At 44.0% G+C, this 19,595-nt stretch overlaps 1 protein-coding gene across 3 annotated transcripts; it reads right to left on the minus strand.

Moving 5' to 3' along the window:
* Positions 1 to 7,717: 7,717 nt before the first annotated feature.
* TRIM42 (tripartite motif containing 42) lies at positions 7,718 to 18,459 on the minus strand. 3 transcript variants are annotated; one of them, XM_025190576.3, is made up of 5 exons: positions 18,036 to 18,459; positions 14,895 to 15,601; positions 12,688 to 13,511; positions 11,723 to 11,950; positions 7,718 to 7,975 (listed from the first exon to the last, which is right to left on the minus strand). In XM_025190576.3, the coding sequence occupies exons 1-5, from the start codon at positions 18,386 to 18,388 to the stop codon at positions 7,889 to 7,891; spliced, it is 2,199 nt and encodes a 732-aa protein (XP_025046361.1). In that variant the 5' UTR covers positions 18,389 to 18,459; the 3' UTR covers positions 7,718 to 7,888. The 3 variants fall into 3 exon arrangements, with proteins under 3 accessions (XP_025046361.1, XP_025046362.1, XP_075793645.1); XM_025190577.3 differs by lacking the exon at positions 18,036 to 18,459 and adding an exon at positions 15,996 to 16,434; XM_075937530.2 differs by lacking the exons at positions 14,895 to 15,601; positions 18,036 to 18,459 and adding an exon at positions 15,996 to 16,425.
* Between the last annotated feature and the right edge of the window lie 1,136 nt (positions 18,460 to 19,595).

A 19,595-nucleotide genomic window follows, 5' to 3' on the forward strand; every position in this document is an offset into this window, starting at 1 on the left:
ATCACCTTTTATCTTACACTTATCTCCCTAACACTCTCATGCTGCATCGCACAGAATCAAAGTTCAGGAGTGGAGGCAGCAGTATGGGATATGAACTTCTGGTACATACCACAGATAGGTGCACAGTGGGTTTCAGGAGATGCATTAATAAGATGTAAAAACTGTTGCTGGCCCATATAACTCTGTATAAATAAGTTCAGACTTCTATACTAGGACTTTACTCCAAAATCAATCTATGGTTGATTTTCTAACTGATGCATCCACAGTTCCAAGCCTGTTGTGCCACCCTTAGGGGCCATTCCTGTACTCCTGCTTTTCACCAGGAGTTCCTTAAATGCTATTCCCAGCCATGCATGATCGAAGTGACACTAGTGTGGACACAGTGTTGCCAGAAATTCAATGCTATTGACCTCTGGGAGGCCTCCTGCATCTGTCTGCTCTGACCTTTCTGTACCACTTCTACCCCTACTGCTCTCCCACTGAGCTCAAAAAGCCATGGGAACAGTAGAATGGCCTGTCCCATGTGGCCAGCATTGTGAGCCCATTTGAAATTAGCAGCATGCTGCAGTATGTGTGGAGATGAGTTCCTCCAGCAATCCCTTGGACATTGCAATGGTTGTGAATACTTTTGGTCCCAGAGGCTCTAGTTTCCGGAAGCCCAGAAGAGCACCAGCCTGGAGTGGCCAGGAGATCTTGGATCTCATTGACATGTGGGAAGATGAAGCAATCCTGAACCAGCAAGCAGAATGCTAAGATTTGTGGCAGGATCGCAAGCTGCCTCAGGGTGAAAGGATATTCCAGGGATGTCCAGCAATGCAGGGTGAGGAGTTACACCAGTACTATCGGAAGATGAAGGAGGAGAGTGGATGCTATGGGGCAGCCAGCTCCTGAAGCATGGTTGTGGAGTCCAGTTGACACTCCTGGCAACAGCCTCAGAAGAGCAGGGTGGTAAAGGGGCAGAAGGAGGAGGAGGAAGAGAAGGAAACTAGCTAGCTGCCAATGCCTGAGAGCCGGAAGCATGTCAAGACACTGGAGCCAGTGTCCTCCCCCTCTCCCCACCAGGATGTCTCCCAGTCCAGTGCCAACCCTGGAGAGAGCAATTCTGGTGAGTTCACAAACTTTTTCTAACTACAAACAGGTTCAGGCAATGGGGTGTGAGGTGTGCTGTGCTCTCTCTGCCTACTCAAGGTATGTCTACACTACAATGTTAGTTCGAACTAACGGACGTTAGTTCGAACTAACATTCATAGGCGCTACACTAGCGCTCCGTTAGTTCGAATTTAAATCAAACTAGCGGAGCGCTTAGTTCGAACTAGGAAAACCTCATTTTACGAGGATTAAGCCTAGTTCGAACTTACTAGTTCGAATTAAGGGCTGTGTAGCCCCTTAATTCGAACTAGTGGGAGGCTAGCCCTCCCCAGGTTTCCCTGGTGGCCACTCTGGCCAACACCAGGGAAACTCTATGCCCCCCTCCCGGCCCTGGACCCCTTAAAGGGGCACGGGCTGGCTACGGTGTCTGTGCCAGGTGCAAGCCTGCCAGCACCCAGCCAGCAGACCCTGCACCTGACACGGCACAGAGCCACCCACCCGATGTCCCCCAGCCCACCCCCTCTTCCCGGGACCAGGCTGGAGGCTCCCGGGAGCTTGCCCGGGACCGCAAGAGGCGGGCACCTTCCTGGGCTAGTGCAGACATCATGGACCTTGCCCACGATCTCCGCACTAGGCACAGGAAAGTGGCCGTCTAGGGCAGGAGAGCTGCCAGCCTGGCCACCCAGGAGCAGGTGTGCATGAAAATCAAGGGGGTCCACTCAGACCCCCGACCCTTAGCCCTGAGCTTACAATGGCCGTACTGGGTCAGACCAAAGGTCCATCTAGTCCAGTAGCGTGTCTGCTGACAGTGGCCAACACTAGGGACCCTGGAGGGGATGGACCAAAGACAGTGACCAAGCCATTTGTCTCGTGCCATCCCTCTCCAGCCTTCCACAAACTTTGGGCAGGGACACCACTCCTACCCCCTGGCTAAGACTACTCCATGGACCCAACCTCCATGACTTGATATCACTTCCCTTTAAACTCTGTTCTAGTTGTAGCCTTCACAGCCTCCTGCAGCAAGGAGTTCCACAGGTTAACTATTTGCATTCTGAAGAACAACTTTCTCTTACTACTTTGAAGCCTGCTACCCATTCCTTTCCTTTGGTGTCCTCTAGTCCTTCTTTATGGGAACTCATAAAGAACTTTTCTGAATGCACCCTCTCCACCCAACCCCTGCTTTTAGAGACCTCTATCCTGTCCCTGCTCCATCTCCTCTTTTCTAAGCTGAACAGTCCCAGTCTCTGTAGCCTCTCTTCATCTGGGACCTGTTCCTAACCCCTGATCATTGTAGTTGCCCTCCCCTCTCCCAGCCTTTCTCTTCCCCTCTCCCACCTCCTTTTCCCAGTCTCCCCCAATTTTCTTCAATAAAGACAGAGTCAATGTTGGAAGAAACGTTATCTTTATTTTGTACATCAGGAAGGGGGGCTAGGGAAGGGTAAGTGGAAGGAGGTGAGGGAGGAATGGGGCACGAGCCCCCGATGGGGAGGACTGGGCTGGCTCTGCGGGCTTCTGGGGGTGGAAGCTCTCCTGCAGCCCCCCAATTGCCCCCTCTCCCCAGATGGCAGCCTGCAGCAAGTGCAGCCAGTCTGATGGCCGAGTGCTGTGATGTGCCCAGTGTGGGCATTCCGGGCACTCCAAGCCAGGACTGGTTTTCAAGCGGGGCACCCCTGAGAACTGTCTGTCCGGGGTGGGGGTCGGGTCCCTTTAAGCGCAGCCCTCGGCTAGCTTAAGGCAGCATCTCCATGCTCTAAGTCCTCCTCTGATGCCCTGCCGGCATTGCTTCCAGCCATCCTTAAGCCTTGTTCAGGGTCCACTCAATGTGGACATGCTAGTTCGAATTAGCAAAACGCTAATTCGAACTAGTTTTTAGTTCTAGACGTGTTAGTTCGAATTAGCTTAGTTCGAATTAACTAATTCGAACTAAGTTAGTTCGAACTAACTCTGTAGTGTAGACATACCCTCCGTGTGGTAGGGCATGGAACAGCTTGTTCACTTGTCTGCAGATGAAGTGGGAATCTTGCCTGCACAGCTCCATGAAGCTCCCACGTAGAAACTCTTTGATCCTCCTCACAAAGTTTTTGGAGAGGACAAACTTATTCAGTCCTCCATGATAGGACACCTTCTCACACCAAGCCAACAGTAAGTGGTCTGCTATCATTGAACTACAAAGCAGTGCAGCATAAGGCTCAGGTTTATGGCCACATTCACTCAGCATTCACCTCCTATCACTTGCTGTGACTCGGAGAAGACTAATATCTTGCATGACAACCTGTAGGGAGAGGCTTTCTACATCAATATTCCACATGAAGATAGATTACAAGTGATTAGAAACACTATTCCAGAGGATACTACAGCCAATCTGGTAGCAGACCTATGTAACTTTGTTCTTACCCACAATTATTTCCAATTTGGGGACAACTTATACCTCCAGATCAGCGGCACACCTATGGGTACCCGCATGGCCCATAGTACACTAACATCTTTATGGCTGACAACATTTCCTCAGATCCTGTCCCCTTTTACCCCTCCTTTACTTACACTACATTGATGACATCTTTATGGCCAAGAAACACTGGACACATTCCACAGAGGCTTTAACCATCAATCTCAGCCTGGACCATTCAACATGAGAGATCCATTTCCTGGACACCACAGTACAAATCACTAATGGAAAATTAAATGCCGCTCTCTACAGAAAACCCACTGACTGCTACACTTACCTACATGCCTCCAGCTTCCATCCAGGACCCACCTTATGATCCATCGTCTATAGTCAAGCCCTTAGGTACAGCCGCATCTGCTCTAATCCCACTGACAGAGACCAGAAACTTTAAGATCTCTACCAAGCATTTGTAAATCTCAATGACCCACCGGAGGAAATAAAAAAACAAATTGAAAGAGCCAGACGAATACCCAGAAACCATCTACTTCAAGACAGACTCAAGAAAACCAACAATAGAACACCACTTGTCATCACCACTACCCCAACTTAAACACCTCCAACGCATTATCAATAACCTACAACCAATAATGGAACAGGATACTACACTCGGAGAGGCTCTGGGGGACTGACCCATAGTCTCCTATAGACAACCACCTAACCTCAGGAAGATTCTTAGCAACAACCACAGGACATACCACATTCATACCAATCCTGGAACTTTCTCTTGCAACAAACCCCATTGCTAACTTTGTCCACAGATTTACTCTGGTGACACCATCACTGGACCTAACCATGTCAGTTATATGATCAAAAACACATATTCCTGTTCATCCAGAAATACAATTTACACCATCACGTGCCAACCGTGTCCTTCTGCTATGTATATTGTACAGACTTCTCAGACACTTTGCCAAAGAATTAATGCCCACAAATCAGATATCAGACATCTTCACAAGGAAAAACCAGCTGCTTTTCATTTCAACCTACCTGGACATAGTCTTAACAACCTTACTACATGCATCTTACTTCAAAGAAACTTTAACACCAGATTACAGAGGGAAACATCAGAACTTTCATTCATGCTTAAATTTGACATTTTACGAATGGGCCTTAACAAAGATGCTAATTACCTTACCCATTACAAAAGTAGCTTCCCCACTTATCACCCCTGATTAGCCATTCATTGACTCATAAATAGCTATTCCCTCCCTCTCACTCCCTCACCCCACCTTCTGTACTAAATCTGATTTGTCAGTTTAATAAAGTGTTCACTTTTTTCATTGTATTTTTTTGGTATATATATGGTCATGCCAATTCTCTTCCAGAATATGATCTGAGGAAGTGGGTCTGGCCCACAAAAGCTCATCACCTATTAAACCATCTTGTTAGTCTTTAAAGTGCTACATAGCTTTTCCTTTTGTTTTAGAGGGAGGGAGAAATGGACCCTATTAATACTCTCTCCAGGAGGTCATAAGCACCGCTCACACATTTCCTCCACCCCTGTATACTAAGAAAGTAGCAGCATCCTGGTAGGCTTCATGTACTGGACCCAGCATGTGTCAAACACAGCAGGAAGCCACCCTCTGCCACCACCTCCCGCCCACCTGCAGGATCCTGATCTGACTGGCTCCTCAGCATGCCTGCCTGCCTCCAGACTGAGTGTGTTCCAATGCTCCCCTAGGACATCTGGGCACCTGCTGTAAAGTGCCCATTTAAAGCAAACATTTGGCCTTGCAAGGAACACTTCTCCATTGTATTCACAGAGACCTTCAGTGTACACTAAGCGATTAGAGTTAGGCTTCACACGCTGTATGTCCTATAATATCTGTCCTTGTAACTTTTCTTTGCTAGCTGAGACGGCTGCCAACTCCATGTGTCCTCCACTTCTTCCAGCATCTACCTTCCTGGCTCACATCTGCAGGTGCAAACACATGTGGGGGGCAATGGACTGCCTTTACACCCTTGTGGTGGAGAGCCAGGCAGAGCAGCAGGACCAGATCGCAGAGTGGCAGGACTGGATCACGGAGCAGCAGGAGAGCAGAGCCATCTGGGAGCAGCTCACAAGATAGCATGAGACCGTGTTTTCCTCCCTAACTGCTGTCATGGAGCAAATGGTGTCCTGCCTGGAGAATGCCACCTCCCAGAACCCTGCCCACCCTATGGCTTCCACCCCCAGGGTCTGCCGGGCCCCCAGGACACAGGGTGGGGATCTCAAGAGCAGCTGGAGCCTCCAGGTCTTCAGGGGGCAGAAAGCAGTCCCACTCACATCCCTGAACCCCCTCTCCCTTCCAGTTCTTAGCTCATTCCTTACCTTCTTGTTTTTTTCCCCAAATAAAAACTCCTGAACTGTAGTGGTGGAGTGGGGTAGGAAGAGGGATTAAAGGGAAACACGGGAAATGCAGCAGCACCTTGTGGAGAGCTTCATGGCAGTCTCAAAAGAGGTCTTGCAGAAAACTGTCCTTTATGGCCTCTCTGATTTGCACTACCCCTTGCTGTGCTCTAATTATGGCCCTGGTATCCTGCTGCTCAGACTCTCTGGCTAGGCACTCTGTCTCATCCCTCCACCCTGCCAGGGAAGTTTCTCCATTGTTCTTGCATAGGTTTTAGACCACACAACAGGCTGACACCATGCAGGGAATATTACATTCGCTTAGGTTCAAGCTCCCAAATCTCCCCTTGAAATGTACAAATGCACATTCCATCATCATTCTGCACCTGCTCATCCTGTTGTTGAACTCCTCCGTCTCTGCTGGGGTCCAGACTGCCCGTATACGGCTTCATGAGCCAGGGGAGCAAGGGGTAGGCTGAGTTACCAAAGACCACTATTGGCAAGTCCAGCTCTCCAACTCTGACTCTCCAGTCAGAGAAAGAAAGTGTCAATGTGCATGTTTTGGATGAGGGTTCTGTAGTGGCCTACGGGCTAGGGCATTAGCCTAGGGACCCTAGAATTGTGGGTTTGAGCCCCACCCACTCATGAGCATCATCACAGCCAGTGCTAGATAAGGGGCACTCTGAAGGCAGGGAAGTAGGGTGGATTCTGGATTGGGAAAGGGCATTCACCTGGGGACCCTAGGGTTGTGGGTTCATGCACCCATCCCACATTGATGTTAGTGAAGTGGCCCTTGTGATCCAATGCCATCCCACCAGACTGAGCTTCTCTCCTGACACCAGAATCAGTACTGTACTGTGTCCAGAGGATTGACTAGCAGCTGGTGGAGTAATATACATATGCTCTCATTGTACAGTCCCACAAAATGCACCACATGAAAATGCTTTCCTGCACACTGGGTTACATGCTTGCATTGCTCAGTATTCACCCAGGTGCACCAAAAGCTATGAACTCACTACCTCCCCTTTATGTCACATGAGGGTGGAGGGACTAGAGAAGTGCCTTATGGGACACTAATGACAGGAGCCTCTCTAACCACCCACTGCTGAGTTTTGGACCCAGAGGACACTGGAAGCATAGCCCAGGCTGTTAAGTTAGCTATGATGCGTTGATCTGAGTCAACAACAGGCTCCATAATGGGCCAAGCTACTTTGGAAAACATTCGATTCTTGCCTGTAGTGAGGACACGGACCTTCATCTTCTCAAAATCAAGTGCCATAGTTTATTCGCCATAGTCAAAGAAGCAGGGATTTAAATAATCCCTGCTTCATTAAAATAAAAATGGACTCCGCGCTGTGCCGACGATCAGCTGATCCGGCACAGCGCAGCAGTCTAGACACGGTGCAGTCGACAAGGGAAACGAGGTTTACCAGAGCGGTTGACAAAGGCTTCCCTTGTCAACCGTGCCACGTCTAGACTGCCGCACTTTACTGGATCAGCTGATTGTCGACACAGTGCGGTGGTCATTTTTATTTTAATGAAGTGAGAATTATTTAAATCCCTGCTTCTTTGACTATGGCGAATAAACTATTTTACATGGCTCCGTCAACGGAGCCATGTAGTCTAGACATAGCCATAGTGTAGTTGTGCCCTTAGAAAGTAATAATCAAATAATTAATTTAGCAGAACGCTACAATGAAAATGTAGAAGTCAGTTTGTAGTACTTTTTCTTTAAAGGTGCTATGCAAGCCAGACCTGGATTCTGAGATTTGCACATTATATTTTCATGTAGAGCACAATGTTTTGCTCATGTTTTGGTGATGTTTTTAGACTAAAGCAGGGCAGACAAAAGACAATGTTGAGATATTTATTTTTTTGAAGGAGATATTATTTTGAAGAGTTTGCTTTCAGATCTTAGACTGCATACTAGCTTCATTCAAAAAATATAATAGATTTTTCCTGACCTTTTCTTTAAAAAGAAAAAACAGAACAAAACAAAACATACTGTCTTGTTTCTTTGAAGCTTATAGTTGTTTATAAAAAGCAGATTGGATACTTCGCAGCAAGCCCCATCGGCCTCTGGCTTTCTCATGCACATTCGGAGTAACCACCTGGAATTGGGAAAAAGAACAAAGTTCAGGGTAAGGATATATGTAAAGTACATATCATTTGCAAGGAATTGGTAGAGAAAAAAGTGTTTCAAAATGTGATCTACATACTCAGTGGAGGGAACTCAAGGTCAGATTTTCAGCTTAGCTAAGCTTCCACAACAGAAGGCAGATTTTCAGAATGCCCACCTGCCATGTATGGTCAGTTTTATAAAAGAACCCATTGTGTGGACATTCTAATCACTTTATGGCCTAAATAGAGGCTGATCTTTTTTTTTTGAAAATGTGGCCTTCAGGGCAAGAGGAAAGTAAGAACCATCAGCAGTAGATGGCTGCTGTTTGATTCTCTATATACAATGTATACAATGACATGACTTGAGAAATGTACCTAGCAGCACTCCTTAAATGCCAGTAGCAGATCACCTAGGCTATGTCTACACTGTCCCTCTCTTGCGGAAAAATGTATGCAAATGAAGCAAAGAGTGGAATATCGCCATGCCTCATTTGCATAATTAATGAGGCTCCATTTTGGTCAAAAGGCTGTGTACACTCCTTCTTTTTGCACAAAACTCCCCTCTTGCTCAAGAGCCGTTCTTCCGGAAAAAAATGCAACATTCCACACTTGGTCTCATTTGCATATGCTTTTCCGCAAGACAGGGGCAGTGTAGAAATTGCACTAGAGAGAGATTTTTAAAAGCACTTAGGCACAGATCTCCAAAGATATTTAGGCACTTAGTGAAGTCTGTATCAGCTAAGAATCCAAATGCCTTTGAGGCTGTGAGCCCTTTGGCATTTAGGAGCACAAATCCTATAGAAAGTCACTGAGATTTGTGATCCTAAATTCCATAGGTGCTTTTGAAAAGACATGTCCCCTATTTCTTGGTGGACAAGTGTCCAGCCACAAAAATGTCATCAGAACTCTAAGGGTATGTCTACACTACCCCGCTAGTTTGAACTAGCAGGGTAATGTATGCATACCGCACTTGCTAATGAAGCCCGGGATTTGAATTTCCCGGGCTTCATTAGCATAAGCGGGGAGCCGCCATTTTTAAATCCCCGCTGCTTCGAACCCCGTGCAGCGCGGCTACACGGGGCTCGAACTAGGTAGTTCGGACTAGGTGCCTATTCCGAACTACCGTTATTCCTCGTGAAACGAGGTGTACCGGTAGTTCGGAATAGGCACCCTAGTCCGAACTACCTAGTTCGAGCCCCGTGTAGCCGCGCTGCACGGGGTTCGAAGCAGCGGGGATTTAAAAATGGCGGCTCCCCGCTTATGCTAATGAAGCCCGGGAAATTCAAATCCCGGGCTTCATTAGCAAGTGCGGTATGCATACATTACCCTCCTAGTTCGAACTAGGAGGGTAGTGTAGACATACCCTAAGTAATTAGTTTCCAAGTTGGCTACCTGAACAGACAGTATGAAAAATGGGCATGACAATTGAACCCCTAGAAGAAGCTTTGCCTGCATCCTGCCTTACACTACCACCGGCTGTGTTGCAGTTGATCTGTTGACAGAGCAGAGCAATTTTCATCATTCATTTAGGAACTTTCCCTTGGACTAAAATAACATAAGCAACTCATGACTGGGCCATTAAAGCACAGCTGTGAGTGGGGGCCATGCAATGTGATCCCTTCCCAGTAGAGTTGCTAATGTTCAGTTATTCTGTGTAATCTGTGCCATCCTTCAGGACAGTCAGCGTGCCCAACCTGTGCCATAGGCTTGAGTTGGGAGAGCAGTGCCTCACCGCTGGGACAATGTGCTTTTCAGAAAGGATGTCTGAAAGGAGCAGATGTTGGATTATCTGTAACCCTTGTGTAGGTACAGAGCCTGGCTCAATCTGGCCCTGATATAATCTATGTTTGGTTCATTTCTTTTGCTCTGGATAAGTGAGAAAAATACAGGTTGAACCTCTTTAGACCGGCATCCTCAGGATCTGACCAGTGCTGAACCAGAGAATTTGCCAAACCACAATATTGGCAAACCAGCATTACCAGCACTTCCACTGCTTACTTGGCTCTTAGAAGACATTTAAGGGTACATTAGCGCTAACTAACATCACAGAACATGGAGAGGCAGGACTAGTGGCTCTAAACAAACTTTATGAGACCTCAAGAAACTTGGCCACAGTCATGATAAGTGGGCATCTGGCTAACTAAAATAATGCTTGACCACGGATGTTGCCAGACCAGAGAGTTTCAACATGTACTATTGTTTTGTATAAAATAAAATTACATTGTCATGGTGCATTTTCATTAAATGAAACTCTTCTGAAGTTTCCATGCAGCTGGTAAAGTAAAATATGCTGATTTTATGTAAAAGGCATGACAGTAAGTTATTTATAAAAAGATCTATAAATGTCTGTCCAACATGCTTTCTCATTTTCATTTGCCATCGAACTCTTTACTTATGTAAATTACAGCAAGCAGATGTTAAGTAAGTCTGTGTTTCTCTGGAATACTAATACAATTCTGCTGCCTGTAGAAAGAGCTGTTTCCAAAAGAAAAATCAATATAATACTCCAGTGTGTCAGATAAAAAACAAAATACCATGCAGAATATGTTAAGTATTTGGGAGTCGAGCTGTCCTGATGGCCCATGGGTAGTGTTATCATTAGCACTCAACTAGTGAATTATCTGAGTGCCATTTAAAGCCAGACTCTTACCAAGTCCAGGCAACAAAGGACAAGGAGCCTTGGAGGGATAAAACTCAGTGTGAAGTGAAACCAGGGTGGGAGAAATGAAATTGCTCTGCCCTGAATTATTGAGGGAAATCTACCTTATCACAGAGAACTTATGCAAAGTGATATGTATGGAAGTCCCACATAAACCCTTTATTGGGATTCAGATGGTGCACAGAGCCTTTTTCTGGCTCTGTGCACTGAGATGATTTGCTTTTGTATTTATAATGGTACCAAGTAGAAAAATAAATGGACTGAATATGTAATTTTGTACAAGATTTAAAACACAGATTGACATCGGTGCATGGTGCTAGATGTTCAGCACTTGTGATAATTAGGTGTTTATTTTTGAAAATCTTGCTGTTTTTATTTTTTCCCCTTAAAAGCATAATAAGTGAGGGTGCTGAAGGACATTATGAAACTTCCTTTCCCACACCATATCTCTCTAATTCTCTTTGACTGAAAACACTTTGGAGAGTAGACAAGGACTACCAGTGTGGACCCACGCAGTACATAAGACATTGGGTCCCAAAGGAAGACAGCTGAACTGGAATTCATTTCCACCCTAACATGATTAGCCTCATTTACACAAGTATCTTCTTTCTTTTTCTGTGTGTATATATATTTATACACACACCCAAACATCTGTAAATTCCACTTCAGTTCATCTAATGAAATGGATTTTACCCACGAAATAAATATGTTAATCTCTAAAACCTCACAGGATTCCCCGTTGCTTTTAGATACTGACTAAAACAGCTGGGACTAGATCTCTGGTCACTGCGTTGATTAATTTATATTATATACATGAATGAAGGTTGTGTCCATGGTGCAGCTTTATGTCGGGAAAGACAGAAACATTCTAATGATAGTAATTTGGATAGGAAAAAAATCTGTTGAGAAACCAGTAGCTCTCAGGATTATAAACTAGTATGCTGAATCACTTGCCTCAGACTGCACCAGGTGACATGTATACTTGTACATGGGTAGCGACACTGATGAATTAGAACTGAATGTAGGAGGATGGAAAGGCAAAATAACTACAGAAAGGGGGACAAAAGTTTTACTGTACCTTACAAATTTCACTCCATTGACCTGGGCCATTTACATTGACAGCCCGAACTTTAAAGAGATACTCTGTGTTTGGCTCCAGATTATGTAATTCAAGGTTCTGATTCATTATCCCATGCAGTTCTCCGGCTAATTGTGTCTGGACAATGTTATCAGGACTAATAGAAACAACTTCATAGAACTCTACGTCAAAGAAATCCACGTCTTCAGTGGGACACGTCCAGTAAATCTATGGAGAAATAAGATCTACATTGTGCAATTATATGTTCTTTGTTTTATGTTCTTACATTTTCATTTTTTGTGTGGGTGAAAATAGGTCACCATGGTTTCTCACTTAATTGTTAGTGTTGATTCTGCATTTAAAAATAAAAACTCAGCTAAAAAGCACATAATTTAATTAATGGCAATGGCTTTTGGGGTCATAGTTTGGAAAATATTAGGCAACTTCTGCAAAGTTCAGAACACCCTCATCTCCCACACTGAAATTAATTTCTGGTGAAGGCATTTAATATTTTCCATGCATCATTTGGCATCCCATCTAACTAAATAAACTCCTAATAGATGCTGAGGCCCAATTTATATTTCAAATATAAAATTAAAAAAAATAATAAAAATTTAAAAAAATCACTCAAATAGGATCAAATTTTGAGATTTGATGAGCAAAACATAACTTGATTTTGTATGTGTCACACAACATACAATGCCTTATTATGCCAACATTAAATGTTCAAATAAAACATTTATTTCCTTTGTACTGGAATTTACATGTGGTAAATACTTTTAATGGCTCCTTTTAGCACAATGTTAATAGTTTAGGATTCAGTGTCTTATTTATTATATCACAATGAACTTTATCAGTGTCACTTATTCACTAAATAAAAATGGTTTAATCTATATTAAAAGGAAAACTAGATTGGTTAAAACAGGACCTAATCTACATATATTTTTAGTACTTATAAGTCTTACTTTGGCTGTTCTTGGATACACAAGTGTCTGGTAGATGATAACTAGGCCTGGAAACAGAGCTGATCCATTGTGGTATGGCTCTGGACTCTGAGTGCTTTGATGGTTTCTTTCTTTTCTTGAAATTTGAGTAGATGCATCCCAAAATGTAAACATTTCATTACGTTCTTTATAATGAGGGGGAGGTGTGGAACTTGATCTTCTAGATATTTCTTTCTTCATCATAGTTGATTCATACTGTGAATTTAAGGTTGATAAAGATGGACTTCGGAACACACTTGTATGCCTTTCTGTGTGGGTACTGGAAATTTTCCTAGGAACCATTATGTCTGAATTACAGGGATAAGGAGCTTTGTTTGCTTTATCAGCTGATTGCTTCATTCTAACAGGTGTTTGAAAAAGGTCATGCATGTTGGCTGAAAGTTCTTCAAAGTTGAGTTTTAGGTTCTGAATAGGATCTTCTCTGAGTCGAGCACTGGGCTGATAAATATTAGCAATTGCATCTTCTATTTCATTTACCAAAACGTTTGCAGATTGAAGAAATGCAATCTGGTTTTCCTCTTTCAAAGCCTCCTTAGAATACTGAATAAGGCTGTCCATTTGAGAGATTTTTCTGGATGTGTGAGTCACGTACTCTAGAATTCCCTTCTCTTTTTTAAGTTCAATGTTCTCAAGAAATTCCGTCATCTCCTTCTCTTGTTCACGGATAATATTCCGTAATTTGAGGAATCCATTTCTGATTTCTTTCCTTTTAGTTTCCTTGTAGGACTTAAAATTGTTTTTTAGCAAAAGCATTTCCATTAGGTCATTATCAACCCCATATCGGACTGTAAAACAAAATCAATAATTTCAAATATTGAAATTGAAACAATAATTTCAACATCACATTGAAATTCTGTGTAGTAACAGGACTCAAGATGGTCTAGTAGAGCACAGAGGGACTTCAGGATTGTTAGGACATAAGACAGGGAATCAGAATTGATATTCTACTCTCAGCTGTGCCACTACTTGCAAAGTTCCCTTCTTATCAAGGACAAAATTTTCACAGTTGAGTGGATAAAAATTAGGAACCTTATGTGATCTAATGTTGAGGGGAGTGAGAGGTCAACATTTCTGAAAATTAGGCAGCACTTCTTTAGATGCCAAAGTGGGGATTTAGATGCATACATTTATATATCCAAATTCTAAAATTTTGGCCTCATCGTCTTAGTGCCTCAATTTGATCTTCTGTAAAATAGATATGATAATACTTATCTACTTTACATCAGATATATCAAATCTTAACTGATGAGTGATCATAAAGCCCAATTGATCTTTGTGAGATTTGCTATGTTAATGCAAAGTATTTCTTATTACGAAAACTATGTTAGCAGCAGCAGTTATCTAAGTATCTTGTTTTGGTGTTTTTATGCTGCATCCCGGAGTTTTCAAGTATTGTTAGTTAGCCATGCAACTCCCATTGAATTTAGAAAATGGTGTCAGGGTAATATCCTGGTTAAAAAGTTTATAAACATGAATTGAACTGTAAGCAGAAAGGAAAAGAAGAGGATTCTGGGAAAGGGCCCAATGAGAAAACCATAACTGTGAGAGGCATATAGTATCTAGTCTTATAGGCAAAGGGAATTGATTAATGGAGGGGAATGACAGATGAGAATTTGATGAGGGGGTATGCTGAGGATTATGAGGTAGATGGAGGGTGATGCAAGGAACTGTAGGAAGGTGGGAAATCCATAAACTCTTATGCACCATAGTCTAACCCCTTTGTGGTACTTTGGCAGTGTAAGGATGCTTCAGCTGTATAGCCCCCAGTATGAGAGAATTAGCTAGCTCTTGAGCACCCCAACACAGAAAGCATATCTGGGGCAGAGAGCATTCCCATAGCACTATTGAACTCCATTAATTCCTGACTGGGTTTAGAGCACCCAGGCATGATATGCTAATGATAACAACAATGACACTTTATACTGATATCAGTCATTGTACATTTTTTTGGTGGGTGTTAATGTGCTTTAAACTTGTGACACTCCCTATATTTATATGAAATTTGCAAAGAACTTCATTAAAAGAGTTGTGGTTGAAAGTGTGTTTCAGGGAGTCCAGCTGAAACAATATCACTCCTCCCTTACAAAAACCACACCACCAATTAAAAAATGACAAACAGCGGAGTTTTTAAAAACAGTGCAAGCAAGCAGAAAAGCAGAAACAGGAACCTTTTTTAAACTTGGCAATAGCACTGAAGAGTGAAGCAGCCTCCTTTGAACAAGCCAGCGGCAAGGGTAGAGTTTCATGATCGTTGTGCAGTGTGTCCTTGCAGAATTGACAGATTAGCTCATGGTCATCGAGACAGTAGCCAGAGAGGTTTGAATGGGGATGGAACAAACAACAGCTCTCGCCTTGTTCTTCTTGGTAGGCTTTGGTAAATATGTGATCTTGATGGCTGACCTCGCTGTGATATAACCTTAGACACTCATTACAAAAATTCATTCGACATGTAAGACATCTCTTGGATGCCTTCTTTGTCTTCTCTTTGCAAAGTTGACAATAGATCGATGCTCGGGTTTTGTCAAATCTCCACCTCAGAAAGCCATGTCTGCGCATGTATCTCCTAGCTAGTTTGGCTCTCAAATAATTCATGTTCAGCTGTATTTTATTAGTGTAAGGGAGGCAGTGTGCTTTCACACACACTGGGCATATGATGATGAAGAAGTTCTCAGTTACTTCAGCCTGGGCTTTTCTTTTATCTATACACTTCTCACAAATGCAGTGGTTGCATGGCAGCATAAATGGGTAGAGATATAGTTGTTTACACAATGGACAAGTGAGCTGGTCACGAAAAGCATGTCCTGATGCATCTCTCTCCAGTGTAATGATTGATGTGTCACTTTTACTTCGAAACCTTGGTAAGGCAACTTTTGAACTGAAAAATAACCCCCCCCAAAATGGATTCTCGGTAAGAAACAGATTCTAATGCACATGGTCATGTTGTACAACCCCATCAATTTCTATTTTCCCCAAGATTTTTATTTAAAGAAACAGGTTACGACTGTGCTTTCTTCTGCCAGCAGTACATGCAATGAGCATTTCTGTTCACAGTAATAGTTGCATATTGGTTTGTACAGTGTATATGAAGCTGCCTGTTTTATTTTGCAAGATATTCCTTTTGCCATTACCAACCACAAGTGTTGCAGCTGTTACACAAACATCACTAGCAAACACCTGTATTTAATTTCATCTCTTTTTCTTGTTTATATGCTTTGCATGTTAAATTATAATGAGTTGTTATACATGTGAATAGTAAAATAAAAAGGTACCTCAACAACTGCATCTAACTGTAGTTTGACTTACAAGGAGAATCAAAGTCAGTGTTATAACGGCACCTTATTGCCAACTCAAGATTCTTTGTGGACAAAAGTTTAAAAAGTGAGTTGGGTGTTTTAAAGTTTTCAATGCCTGACTTGGGATGCCTTAAAAAAGCCTGATTTTCAGAAAGTGCTCTGTAAGTCAGGCTATGTCTAATGTGTATCCAGCAGGGCACTTGGAATCTTCCTGGTCACTTTTGAAAAACTTGGCCAACTCTCTCTCCACGATCATTCCAATGAAGATGACATAAGCTCAGTTGGTTAATATAGTCACTAGAACGATGAGATAAAATTGCTGCCTCATCATTCAGTCTTTGCTGTAGACTTGGCTGTGGCTTTGTACCCACTCCCTGCTTCTCTAATGCTGCCTTCACTCCTACTTTTCTTTCCTCTCCATGCTTGTTGCTGCTGTTTAATCCCATATTCCAAAGCTCCTCACACACTCCCACATTGCTGCTTCTCCCCCTCGGCTGTTGCCTGTCCCCTCCTGCATGTATCAATTATTGTGTGTAATATCATAAATAAACAGATTCTTCATAGTGCTGCCCTTTCAGATCCAGAGTTATATATTTTAAAGGCAAGAATCACTTACGTGTCATGTAGCTCAGCAGATCAATCAGTTTTTTTCTCTACTCGCAGTCTAACTTTTTATTGTTACTAGCACTACTTTGGTCTGGCTACAATTTCTCAGAGCCATATCTCCCCCCCCCCCCCATTGTGGTTCCTTAATGTAATCTATGCATGGTGCTGTACGTATTCCAATTCCCTCCCCTCAAAACTAGCATCATCCCATCTTTTTACTCGTTTGAGAAGATTTTTTATGCAATTGACTCTTCATTTTCCTCTACTCCCATACCTTGCCCACCATTTTCTATTAGAGTACATTTAGACTATGGGATAAAGTAAAATTAATATACACAACTTCAGGTACATTAATTGTGTAGCTGAGGTTGAAGTACCTTAACTCGACTTTTGGCGCTGTCTACACAGCAGGAAGTTGAAGCGAGAATGTTCTCCCTTCGACTTCTCTTACTTCTTGTGAAAGCAGGGCTACCGGCATTGACTGGACCATCCCTCACAGTCCAAATTGGCTGTCTTAACGTGACATGCTAATTCGAACCCTGGAAGATTGACAGCGGCAGCTTCGATCTTCCTCTAGTGTACACATACCCTCAGTCAGCATTTTTCTCTTACATCAGACTTCATATGCCTCTTTCGAAAGCATGTGTCCCATCTCACTGCACACTCCTCTCTTTCATTTTCTCGGGCTTTCACTCACTTAGGCTACGTCTAGACTGCCTAAAAAGCTATGTCTTTTGAAAAAGCCTCTTTCAAAAAAGAGCGTGTAGATTACAACCAGTTCTTTCAAAAAAGCAAGCTGCCTTTTTGAAAGAGAGCATCCAGTCTATCTGGATGCTCTCTTTCGAAAAAGCACAGTTTGTATTACATAGAGCCTTTTTTTGAAAGAGCACTTTCAAAAAAAGGCGTTATTCCTCATGAAACGAGGTTTACCGTGGTTGAAAAAAAACCTCTGCGTTCTTTCAATTTATTGTTGAAAGAATGAGGCGGTAATCTAGATGCAGATAAAGATTTTTTGAAAAAAGGCCACTTTTTTCGAAAAATCCCTGCAGTCTAGACACACCTTAGAGCTGGGGGGAATTTGTTAAAATCCAAACAGTTCACAAAACAGAGTCCTTTTCATAGAATTTTCAGCCTTGAATAAATTTCAGGAAAAAAGTTTTGAAAAATTGTTAAACCATTTTGATATTTTCTAAATGAAAAATTCTAATTGCCCACTTCAAAATATCTTTTATTTTAAATCTATAGCTTAAAGAGCAACAGCAAAATGGAGCATTTTGAAATGATGGAAATAAAACATTTCATTTGATCCAAATTGAAATAAAAGTTCAGAGTGTGAGTTTGGTTTTGGGGTACACAGAAGATTTTTTAAATTTTCCTCCTGATTCAGAATCATTCTTCCAATGCACTTACTGGTGTCGTCTTCTGGCTCTGGGAAGGTATGATGCGTAGAGGGTATTCCTGCAGCATCTGCTTTCATAATATTGGCAGGTGGTGTTCTCTGAAGTACAGCAACAGCATTTGCAGTCTGGGTCATTTGAACAGGAGCAGCAGCACCAACGACAATTTGGATTCTCTGAACACGAGCAGTGACAACACTGGCAAGCTCTGCCTTCTGCATATGGGCAGGGGCAACAGCTACAATTCCGCTCATCAGTGAAGAAAAAACGCCAGCATGAACAGCATTCTTGATCAGTCCTTTGCAGTGGGGGGCAGCAACGGCAGCCTGGGCAACATGGCCAGCTGAGGCATAACATACTGACCATTATTCCACAAAACACTGATCACTTTACACAGTAGCACTTTTTAAATAGCTTTGAGCTGGGGTAAATGGTTCTCATTCCAGTTAGGAATAATGATGTCACAAGGAACTATTTAACAAAGGACAATGTAAGTGATGTGCTGATTACATCACGTTTATGTCACAATTACTAAGATCTACCTGTGCTGTTTCTTGTATTGGTACTGGCAGAATGGCATGTGAGCTAGCAGCAGCCACATCTCCCCACATCCAGTGGTGCTTATGAATTTCCAGCAGAAAAGTCTGAACTGTGCTGAAACTTTGGGAGCACCATAATATAAATGGAACGCAATATAAAATAAACACAAGTAACACTACACTGCTTGTATTATTCGTGACTTTATTGAAATAAATCATTTGCCTCAGAATGTCTAAAGTACAGGCAGTCCCCGACTTACGCGGATCCTTACGGGGCGAGAAAAGCTGCTCCGCGTCTCCCTGGTCTGCAGACCAGGAAGACGCGGAGCAAAGCTGCGGAGGGGCTCGGGCAGCGGGGCAGCCCAGGTGCACCTGGGCTGTCTCGCTGCCGGCTTTCCCCAAGGCTTTGCAAATCCGCGGAGGGGCTCGGGCAGCGTGGCAGTCCAGGCACACCTGGGCTGCCCGGCTGCCCCAGCCCCTTCACGGCTTTGCAAAGCCTCAGGGGAAGCCGGCAGTGGGACAGCCCAGGCGCACCTGGGCTGCCCCGCAGCCCCATCCCCTCCGCGGCTTTGCAAAGCCTCGGGGGAAGCCGGCAGCGGGACAGCCCAGGCGCGCCTGGGCTGCCTGGCTGCCCGAGCCCCTCCACGGCTTTGCAAAGCATCGGGGGAAGCCAGCAGCAGGACAGCCCAAGCGCGCCTGGGCTGCCCGGCTGCCCAAGCCCTTCCGCAGCTTTGCAAAGCCTCAGCGGAAGCTGGCAGCAGGACAGCCCAGAAGCACCTGGGCTGCCCCGCTACCCAAGCCCCTCCGCGGCTTTGCTCCTCGTCTTCCTGGAGACCCCCCAGCAGACCAGGGAGACACGGAGCAAAGCTGGGGAGGATGCGGGCGGGACCGCGGCACATCTCCGCGGTCCCGCCGTCCGGGTTTCCCTAGTCTGCTGGGGGGCGCACCTAGTGTGCCCCCCAGCAGACCAGGCTTTTCTCGCCTAGGGTAGAGCAGCTGGGGCTGCTGGGTTGGTCCTGCAGCACCACTCCTTG

Source organism: Pelodiscus sinensis, chromosome 10 (genome assembly GCF_052426305.1).
Source record: "Pelodiscus sinensis isolate ZL-2025 chromosome 10, ASM5242630v1, whole genome shotgun sequence".
Classification (NCBI taxonomy): Eukaryota; Metazoa; Chordata; order Testudines; family Trionychidae; genus Pelodiscus; species Pelodiscus sinensis.

Excerpts from the sequence above, each read along its gene's own strand:
- TRIM42 (XM_025190576.3), bottom strand. The coding sequence starts at position 18,388 with ATGGTCAGTATGTTATGCCTCAGCTGGCCATGTTGCCCAGGCTGCCGT. Across the intron at positions 15,602-18,035 it reads AGAGCCAGAAGACGACACCA|TTCAAAAGTTGCCTTACCAA; the intron begins GTAAGTGCATTG and ends GTTATTTTTCAG. Across the intron at positions 7,976-11,722 it reads AATGGAGTGAAATTTGTAAG|GTGGTTACTCCGAATGTGCA; the intron begins GTACAGTAAAAC and ends TCCCAATTCCAG.